This window comes from Carassius carassius, chromosome 30 (assembly GCF_963082965.1).
Source record: "Carassius carassius chromosome 30, fCarCar2.1, whole genome shotgun sequence".
In the NCBI taxonomy this organism is placed as follows: Eukaryota; Metazoa; Chordata; class Actinopteri; order Cypriniformes; family Cyprinidae; genus Carassius; species Carassius carassius.
Window position 1 is genome coordinate 30,770,880 of NC_081784.1, and position 10,949 is coordinate 30,781,828.

At 36.8% G+C, this 10,949-nt stretch overlaps 1 protein-coding gene across 2 annotated transcripts; it reads right to left on the reverse strand.

Annotated features, from left to right (window-relative positions):
- Nucleotides 1-3,239: 3,239 nt before the first annotated feature.
- Nucleotides 3,240-5,526, reverse strand: LOC132111031 (uncharacterized). 2 transcript variants are annotated; one of them, XM_059518207.1, is made up of 5 exons: nucleotides 5,394-5,526; nucleotides 4,996-5,058; nucleotides 4,717-4,896; nucleotides 4,305-4,613; nucleotides 3,240-3,357 (listed from the first exon to the last, which is right to left on the reverse strand). In XM_059518207.1, exons 1-5 carry the CDS (start codon nucleotides 5,449-5,451, stop codon nucleotides 3,275-3,277), a joined length of 693 nt encoding a protein of 230 aa, XP_059374190.1. In that variant the 5' UTR covers nucleotides 5,452-5,526; the 3' UTR covers nucleotides 3,240-3,274. The 2 variants fall into 2 exon arrangements, with proteins under 2 accessions (XP_059374190.1, XP_059374189.1); XM_059518206.1 differs by having other exon boundaries at nucleotides 4,717-5,058.
- Between the last annotated feature and the right edge of the window lie 5,423 nt (nucleotides 5,527-10,949).

The window sequence follows — 10,949 nt, forward strand, 5'->3', positions numbered from 1 at the left end:
GTGAACTAGTGAGTTGATTCAAACTACGTTACAGATGGATAAGGTATGTAGATACATTATGAAGTACACTTAAGTACACTCTTGATACACTTTATTTTATGTAGCTTATCCCAGTGTAATATTCAGTAATTTAAATGTAATTAGGAAGCTAGTGCATGTATTTAAACTGTGAACTAGTGAGTCGATTCAAACTACGTTACAGACGGATAAGGTATAGATAAACATGAAGTACACTTAAGTACAATTTTGATGCACTTTATTTTACGTAGCTTATCCCAGTGTAATATTCAGTAATTTAAATGTAATTAGGAAGCTAGTGCATGTATTTAAACTGTGAACTAGTGAGTCGATTCAAACTACGTTACAGATGGATAAGGTATGTTGATACATTATGAAGTACACTTAAGTACCCTCTTGATACACTTTATTTTACGTAGCTTATCCCAGTGTAATATTCTGTAATTTAAATGTAATTAGGAAGCTAGTGCATGTATTTAAACTGTGAACTAGTGAGTCGATTCAAACTACGTTACAGACGGATAAGGTATAGATAAACATGAAGTACACTTAAGTACAATTTTGATGCACTTTATTTTACGTAGCTTATCCCAGTGTAATATTCAATAATTTAAATGTAATTAGGAAGCTAGTGCATGTATTTAAACTGTGAACTAGTAAATTGATTCAAACTACATTACAGATGGATAAGGTATGTTGATACATTATGAAGTACACTTAAGTACCCTCTTGATACACTTTATTTTACGTAGCTTATCCCAGTGTAATATTCAGTAATTTAAATGTAATTAGGAAGCTAGTGCATGTATTTAAACTGTGAACTAGTGAGTCGATTCAAACTACGTTACAGATGGATAAGGTATGTAGATACATTATGAAGTACACTTAAGTACACTCTTGATACACTTTATTTTACGTAGCTTATCCCAGTGTAATATTCTGTAATTCAAATGTAATTAGGAAGCTAGTGCATGTATTTAAACTGTGAACTAGTGAGTCGATTCAAACTATGTTACAGATGGATAAGGTATAGATACACATGAAGTACACTTAAGTACACTCTTGATACACTTTATTTTACGTAGCTTATCCCAGTGTAATATTCGGTAATTTAAATGTAATTAGAAAGCTAGTGCATGTATTTAAACTGTGAACTAGTGAGTCGATTCAAACTACGTTACGGATGGATAAGGTATGTAGATACATTATGAAGTACACTTAAGTACACTCTTGATACACTTTATTTTATGTAGCTTATCCCAGTGTAATATTCGGTAATTTAAATGTAATTAGAAAGCTAGTGCATGTATTTAAACTGTGAACTAGTGAGTCGATTCAAACTACGTTACAGATGGATAAGGTATGTAGATACATTATGAAGTACACTTAAGTACACTCTTGATAAACTTTATTTTATGCTTGTCCCAGTGTAATATTCTATAATTTAAATGTTATTAGGAAGCTAGTGCATGTATTTAAACTGTGAACAAGTGAGTCGATTCAAACTACGTTACAGATGGATAAGGTATAGATACACATGAAGTACACTTAAGTACACTCTTGATACACTTTATGTTACGTAGCTTATCCCAGTGTAATATTCGGTAATTTAAATGTAATTAGAAAGCTAGTGCATGTATTTAAACTGTGAACTAGTGAGTCGATTCAAACTACGTTACGGATGGATAAGGTATGTAGATACATTATGAAGTACACTTAAGTACACTCTTGATACACTTTATTTTACGTAGCTTATCCCAGTGTAATATTCTGTAATTTAAATGTAATTAGGAAGCTAGTGCATGTATTAAGACTGTGAACTAGTGAGTCGATTCAAACTACGTTACAGATGGATAAGGTATGTAGATACATTATGAAGTACACTTAAATACACTCTTGATACACTTTATTTTACGTAGCTTATCCCAGTGTAATATTCTGTAATTTAAATGTAATTAGAAAGCTAGTGCATGTATTAAAACTGTGAACTAGTAGTCGATTCAAACTACGTTACAGATGTATAAGGTATGTAGATACATTATGAAGTACACTTAAGTACACTCTTGATACACTTTATTTTATGCTTGTCCCATGTAATATTCTGTAATTTAAATGTTATTAGGAAGCTAGCACATGTATTTAAATTGTGACAAGTTTATTCAAAATAAGATGGCAAGGTACAAACTAAAGTACAACACGTAGGCCTACTACAGAACTTAATGGGTTGTAAGCCATTGATTCATTCACATCTGACTTACTCCCATCTATGCAGCTCATATCAATTGATATGGAAAGAAGAGGAAGAGAAGCTATTGTTTTACCATTTCACCTTCTGTTGGGATGGTCTGTGCTCATGCAGATCCTATGTTAGCAGCAATGATTTGTGGCAAGAATTCTGCTCTTCTGATGTAGCAGTGTTTTGTGAGAATAAATATTTTAAAAGATCTGGATCACCCTGTTACACCAACAGCTGTGAAATCAACTTTGCCCTTTCATACGTGTAGCAGCCTACAGAACATACAAAATTACCCTATGTAACCAGAGGCTTTTCCACACCTTAGTAACATATGTAGGTACTTGTTGTTACATTGTGTAGTACTAAGTGCTTTTTTATATAATTACATATGTAACACATCTGTAACAAGATCTTTTGTTACATCAGTAGGTAGCTGTGTAATGGACTCGCCCTGTTACATAAGTGTAACAGTTGCAGCCTATTACATGTGCATAATTACAATCTGTAAGTACATGCTGTTCCATAACTTAGTTACATATTAAGTACATTTTGTTGCATGTTATTACACCATCTACTACTAAGTACTTAATTAGGTAATTACTCTGTATTATGGACACCGTAAAATAAAGTGTTACCGGAGTTTTTTATCCTGGTTAAATAAAGGTTTGAATGAATGAATGAAGACCCAGGGTGGCGAACTTTTGTCCCTTTACTGCTTCTGCCACTTATATATATATATATATATATATATATATATATATGTATATATATATATATATATATATATATATGTATATATATATATATATATTTATATGTATATGTGTGTGTGTGTGAGGGATAATGCACGGCCAGCTGTGAATTAAACAATTTTTTAACCCAATCAGAATTGAGTATTTAGACAGACCATCAAATCACTTTAAGGAGTTACATTATAATGTGCAAATTCACAAACAGTATATCGTTAACTCGGCCTGAATGATCACCAGTAACATCCTCAATGGCTGAAGAGCAGCAGCATCATGTACCTGTAGAAGTTTCTGGTGTGTTTGTAGTTGAGGGATCCTGAGAGTTTGGGACTGGTGTCGTCGTTTGAGCTTGATCTGTAGAGAATGAATGTTAGTTCAGATTCATCATACTGCAGAACAGGGCATCTCTGAGAAATCATCTTCTATACTGTGTTTTCTGAAATATAAGTCATGTTTTTATCATCTGAAACATGCTAACATTTATTCAAAAACATGCACTAACCTCAAAAAAAGCAAAGAGCAGACACTTCAAATGATGCACTTCAAGCTTTCAAGCATATAACAATCATTTCTAGCATTTTGTATAGGTTCGGCATTTCAAATAAATGTTGTTGTTTGCAGTTCAACACACACAGCCACATTCACTTTAGCTTTGAACACTGTGTTAATTATGTTCAATATCTGTGACAGTCCGCGTGAGCATTCGAGGCATATTTCCAAACATATTCTTGTATGTGAATTCATGCTGTTAAAGAACAAAACCTTCTTTAATAAAAGTTCAGAAACCAAATGTTCCTCTGCAGCTAATGATTAATTCATGGAAATGATGCATTCTGAATTAGAGGGAAATAAGAAGCTTCAGTTTCACTTTAAATATGTTTTTATAGGTTCGACATGTTAAATAAATGTTGTTTGCAGTGTATTCCACTGTAATTTGCTGTAATCTGTTTTTGTTCAGTAAAATACGGAATAATGCAAATGTGGACCGTTTACACCAATAAAACAAGTATATTATGTTCAACACACACAGCCACATTCACTTTAGCTTTGAACACTGTGTTAATTATGAGGATCCTTGAAAACATGGTTTACTAGAAAGTGTGAAAAGTCCTGACATAAAATATGACAATCTTATTTTAACTTAGATCATAACATTACATAAAAAAATTTAAATAATTCACACAGAACTTCTTGACTGTAATATTTGGACATTAGTTTGTTCTGCTTCAATAATACTTACAGTCCTTAATATTACTCACATTATGAGGATCTGAAACTGAATGAGGAGCTTGTTTTCTCACCTGAACTCTTGACAGTGTGTGTGACTGAGGTCTTGACTTGATCTCTGTGAGTAACTTCACATCTCCACTCTCTGTTGGGATCTTCATTCAGGAGTGTTATATTCAGAGAGATGATACAGGGATCTGATGAGGATGATATCTGATATCTGGAGTCTGATATATTCAGTTTAACACCAGCCTGATTCACCCAGAACAGATGAATCCTCTCAGAACGACCCGAATCATCACAAGAGAGTCGAGGATATGAATACAGCTGACAGGAGAGAGACACAGAGAGATCTGAACTGATCTGAGTCTGTGAGGATGAGACTGAAACACACAATAACACACACATCACACACTCTTCAACCATCAGGAGACAGTAAATCAAGAAATTGTCATTTTTAAATCAATCACATAATCGTTTAATTACCATGAAGAACATGCAGATAAACACGAGCATTAGGTCCTTGGTGTTTTTCTCTGTTCACACCAGTCCATTGTTGGCAGGTGTAAGATCCATAATCTTCTGTTGAGATGTTCCTGATGTTCAGAGAGCAGTCAGACTCCAGACTCAGTCTCTCATGTCTCTCTGTGTCTTTCCTCTTTATCCCTAAACCAATCAGTTCAACTGCTGCTGAATGATTGAATCCGTTATAAAGCCATGTAGTTGATGTGCAGTCCTGAAGAGCATTATGAAGAGCATTATTACAGGGCAGACGGACATCTTCACCAGAACTGATGAACACATGAACATCATCCTCTCCACTGACACCTGAAACACAAGAACATCTGAGTGATCATTATGATATCTATTAATAAATGAAACATAAATCACACCATCACAGAAAGCAGAAGGTTCAGATCAGTCTTTTTCAGCAGTTATTACAAACACACTCTCCAGAATAAACTCTTGTTCTTCATCAGAGAGCTGTTCAAATCACAAACACACTCTTCATCAGAGAAGAATTCAGAGATGTTTGAGAGTGAATCTGTCTAGTTTGAGTGCGTTCAGGAATAATCAGTGTGTTCTGTATGAAACACAAGAATAAACTCTTTCTCAGACTGATTACACTGAATGTCTTGAAGAGAAAACACAGATGTCTTTACCTGTGAGAAGTGAAGAGAGAGCGATCAGTCCCAGCAGACACCGATGACACTCAGACATTTTCTCTTTCTCTTCATTATTTGCTCTCAACTCTTTCTTTAAATACTCTCAGCTCCTCCTGTGGTTTTAACTTCCTCTGATCTGACCGACTGAGTGTTGAAATGACTCTAGAGTTGTTATTTAGTAACATGATGTCAGTCGTAATGGAGAAATGAGATCATCTCGAGCTGATTTAACCTGCAGTGTTTCTGTGTTCACCTCAACAGGTCAAACTCTCCCTCAAGACCCGAGCGCTGACTGATGCAGTGTTGTGTTGAAACCTGTTCCTCTACTGTTTCTTAAGACCTACACATAACCACTAACCAGACGCCACAGCGGTGGTGAAACATGTTCTTCAGTATGAGAACAGATTACTGTGAACCTCTCAACACACATTTACTCTGAACACGATCTACAGGCCATTCTTCACATTACTCGTAGTTTCACTTCTTTCTTTCAGCAGTTCAGTTCTGGACAGAAAATCATTCAGTTATAGAAAACTGATCAAACTGGTTTGGTACTGAAAAGGTTTCCACTATCAATCACTTCCTATGATTGTTTTCATACTGAGAGAAATAATACCCATAATGCCACAGTCGATCAAACCTGCTGTCTGGCGTTTTGAAAATCTACTTTTTCAAACTCTTCCTAAGACTCTCAGTAAAAGATGATGGATTTGTTGTTAATTTACCAAACTGTTAATGTTATTAACACATCATATAAATGTGATGCCATGACGGCAGAACTGTTTGTTTCACATGTTGACTGATCTTTCGGCTCGTCTCGATATCCACACTTGAGAGTGTGAATGTGACAGGAATTAAAACTTCACCCTGTACTTTCATTTCATTTGAAAATACATATAACTTTTGTAATTTTAGTAAATATATAAAGCTGCATGTATTTTGAAGCAGCACCACTGAACAGACAAGTGTGTGAAGAAAGCGCTGTATAAACTGTTTTTCTCTCCTCTCAACACCATAATGGTCATCTTTCATCTCTTTGTGGGAACTCAGATAGTTTGACCACACTGATCTGAGATCATCTCTGAACACTGTTTAGACAGATGCAGTGAATTCTCACACATTCACACAGCACTTCCTCTTCTTTCTTTAACTGAGTTCCTCAACTGTTTCCTTTCATATAAATGTTTCCAAAAGTTGCTGCAAACCATTTACAAGTTCACTGTTAGTTTCACAGGTTCAGTGTTTCTAACGTGTTTATTTTATGTGAAGCAGGGCTCCTCATCCACACAGCTGGCTGTGTTGTTCAAGTTAACTCAAAGACATTGATTAGCTGATGGAGGTGCGTTGAATTAGAGTCAGAAAGTGACTCTCTAGGAGCAGGAATGAAGCACCGGATGCAGCTCAAGCACAGATCTACACACACTCATCTCTGTGGGTTTATATAGACCAGCCGCTCCCAGACCTGTTCTGGAGTCTCCTCAACACTGCACACTCTGCCTGCGTCTGGCAGACTTCCCTACTATATAGTATGGAGAAAGCAGTAGGCGAGCGAATGAGTATGTTTGAATCTTTTGTGTTTATAAAAGAGTAGGCAAGAATTGCACTAATTCTCATGAGATTCAGACGTACGTATATTTAAATTGTGTTTTAATATGCACTGACTGACCTTCTACATAGTAGGGAAAAACTGTATGTGAAGAAAGAAGTACGTTCAAAAACCTCAGTATTCATAAAACAGTAGTCAAGAAATCCCCGTTTGTCCTACGTTTGTCCTACTGCTTCAGCCCAGATTATCATGGGATACGTCATTATTGAATGTGAAGGAGAACAGCGACGAGGGTGCTTACAAAGGTGAGTATTATAAACCAAAACACAGTTCCCGTTAAAATCACATTTGTTGAGCTACAAGGTGTATATGGTTTATGTAAATCCACTTTGGAGACGTACATGTGCTTTGTGGAGCTCTGCTGTTCCCTATACATCATAAAACATGTTTTAATTATCATTCTTTTTTTTAACAAATATACTGTAATGTTACTGGCTAGTGTCTTTACACCTTAACAAATCAACAGTTTACTCTATAGTAGCTCAACAAATGTGATTTTATCACATGGGAACCGTCAATTCTGAGTATGGTTATCATACTTGGCACAATGTCACGACTTTCACTTTTCATATATATATATATATGCTCTTTAAATAACAAAGTAAAAACATTGCTCCAGACTTTAGACCAGGTTTGAGTTGGTCTATGGCGCAGTCTATTTTCAGCTCCTGAACACACCTCTTTTTTTAGACCAGCCACCCATGAGCGCACAAATGAGGACAAATGCATTTGCTAATTAAACGATGTGACGCTGGGCAGGAAAATGCGAACGGACTGAAACTAGCAAACACACTTGTGCTGCGCCTTGCGTCGGGTGTATGATAGGGCCCTTAATGTCAATGTGTGGGGTTTTTTGCAACAGATAAATAACAATGTATATAACTCCTCTTTTAGTTTGTTTGTTTTTTATTTCAATTATCAATTTGTTGAAAATAATTCAGATAGGAGGTCAAACCTATAATTCATTCTCAGAAAGCAGATATGGCATTTATTGCCAGATTAGATAAAACATTCACAATGCACCTGCAGACTATTTTTCCAGGCATGTTTTTCATCAGTGAAGGTTTCTTTAAATAGTGTAAAAATCTTGTCTAGTCTCATTCTTGTGAACCCTAACTCGTGTCTCATCTCAGATTGTTGCCTTCACTTAGATGTTGCTTAAATCTGCTTCAGCATGAGTTTACACTTATGTTTGATTATTTTTGCATTATAATCTGGCCTGTCATTCCAGCCCATTTATTATTATTACTATTCTGTTCTCTAATTTATTTTTCATATCCAGGTGTTTTTGTTTTAAGCTTTAATCTCACAAAAATTTCCATACAAATGCACATTTTCTTCGATGTAACTAAGGTTACCATGCTGTTGACCCATTCAGTTGGCACAGTTTGCTCTGCGATGACCCCCATCTGCTCCATTCTTTGTAGTTCTTCAGCCACTTTCTCTCGCAGAGCTTCAGGTATCCTTCTTGGCGCATGCACAACTCGTCTGATATTTGAATCAGTTTGTATGGGATGTTCTCCTGGTAAACAGCCTAATCCTTCAAATAGATCGTCAAAATCCTTGAGCATGTCACTGCTCTTTTCAATTTCATACAGTCTTTTGATCATGCCCATTTTTTGCCATGCAGATTGTTCTAGAATGGCTTGTGCATCATGTTTCATTTCAATCAGGATTTTGTAATTCTGTCCTTTGTACACACAATTCAGCGCTTTCTTGCCCAATGGCACAATCTTGTGTCCAGAATATGTAACAAGTTTGTAGCTTGACCTTTGTAGTCTGCCTGCTATGTTTAGCAACTTATAGACTCTTTCTGACATGAAATTACATTCAGCTCCTGTATCCAGTGTCACTTTTACATCATTCTTGTCTATCTGGATCATCTCGACCCATTGTTCATTCTCCTTACTTGAGTTGATGGACATTACATTTCTTTCTTTTTCCACTGTTACTGTACCAATAAACATGTTACCATCTTGTTCAATCATGTGCAATCTTATACTCTGACTCAGCAGGTCTTTGGTATTACACATCTTTGCAAAATAATTTTTCTTCTGACAAGACTTACATGTTTTCCCGTAGGCTGGGCATTTTCTGTACTCGTGCTTGTTGCCACATCCGCTGCATTCCTTTCTCATCACTGACGTCTGCTTTGGCTTTATGGATTCAACTTTGTGTACATTTACTTCATCATTGAGTGCTTTCATCTGACTCGACGTGGTCGATCTCGCTGGCCCTGCAAATGTCTATGGCCTTTTCCAATGTGAGATCTGTTTCTCTTAGAAGTCTGCCTTTTAGTTGATCCTCTCTTATGCCACATACAATCCTATCACGAGTTAATGAATCGTGCAGATCACCAAACTCAGTCTTTTGCTTTGCTTTTCAGATCGGTGACGTACATGTCGATTGTTTCTGCAGGCCCTTGCGATCTCGTGAAAAACACGTGTCTGATGTATGGTAGGTTTTTTCGAGGCTTACAGTAATTTTTTAACTTGTCTTTTAGTACTTGTATTTTATTTCTCTCCTCTTCTGAGAACTCAAATGTATTAGAAACTTTTATGGCCTCTTCCCCCGCCACGTGCAGAAATGTAGCACACTGCACCGTCTCAGACTCTGCTACTCCGCTAGCTAGCAAGAAAAGTTCGAACCTCTGTATCCACTTCTTCCAATTTTTCGAGAGATTTCCTTGCAGAATAAACAGCGGTGGTGTCTGTAACTGTGCCATCCTCTTTTTCTGTGTTTATATCAGTTTTATTCTAACACCATGTTCTGTTCTTTAGACGAACACGAGCTGCTGCGCCATCACATAACTTTATTCAACTCCCAACAAAGCATACACACGTGACTCTGGGTGTCATTATATCAGACGACCACTAAATTTTCTCATAACCTCATATATGTGTTGTGGAGTAAAGGTGTTGCACAATATATTTTATATTGCATGATCACATTTTATTGCTGTGTTTTCTTTTGTTGATTGCTGTGTTTTTGCAGGCAGTATTCCTATAGCCACACCTCTATTTTGTGATAATTCAATGAACTAATCGGTGATGGATTTTGGGGTGGAGCGGTGAATATGTTCCCCTATAAAAATGTAACCGTGCCTGAGACTGATGGTTGCAGCATCGCGCATCTGGTGACTGAAGTCAACAGCGAGAGTGAGAGAAGGAGAAACCACGTTGTGCTTGCATCAGAGAGTGAGTGTTTCACTTGCATTGAGACGGCTTATGGCTATTCGAGATTGCAGCACATTGTAGATGAGTAATCACAAAGTCGGTGATTCGCGGAGCACTATTGGAGTAGCAGCGTGTGAGACGGGTTGATGACCGTATGTGAGAGACTACCGCGAGTGCTGAGTAGACGAGTGAATGATTAACGTGGTTCTTCTGCCGTGAATACATTGGACTGGATAGCAGGTTTGGTGTCCAGTCATGCTATGAGTACATTCTGATTTCCACTTGCGGGGTGCCTATTAACTCCAGAATTATTGCCTCCTAATGGATGAGAACGAGCCTACGTTGTATAATTTTGAGTGACTTTTGAATCAGCCGATATTTTAAAAAAGTTCCAGTTTTATTTAATAAACTCATAAATGGTTTATACATGAATTGATGTGAGTTGGGCGTCGTATGCTGGCAGTCTCTCTTTTCTGTGTTCCAGCATCGGGCTGATACTGGCCTCTATGAAGGACTGAGCGTGAACGGACGTCGGCTGTAACATAGATATCTAGTCAAGACTGAGTTGAACTTTGACGGTCGCTTGGATTGGAGATCTGGACTTGGACTTGCTGCCCTCTTTTTATTTGATTCATTTTTCTGGCAGACACTTTTATTGTAATAAACTAGTTTTTCTACTGCTATTTTTGGGTGTTGTTTTCCACTGTTCCCTTCTCCGTTAAAGAACCTGGTTTTAATATTGAGTTCCTGGGGTCTCAGTTTCAACTCTAG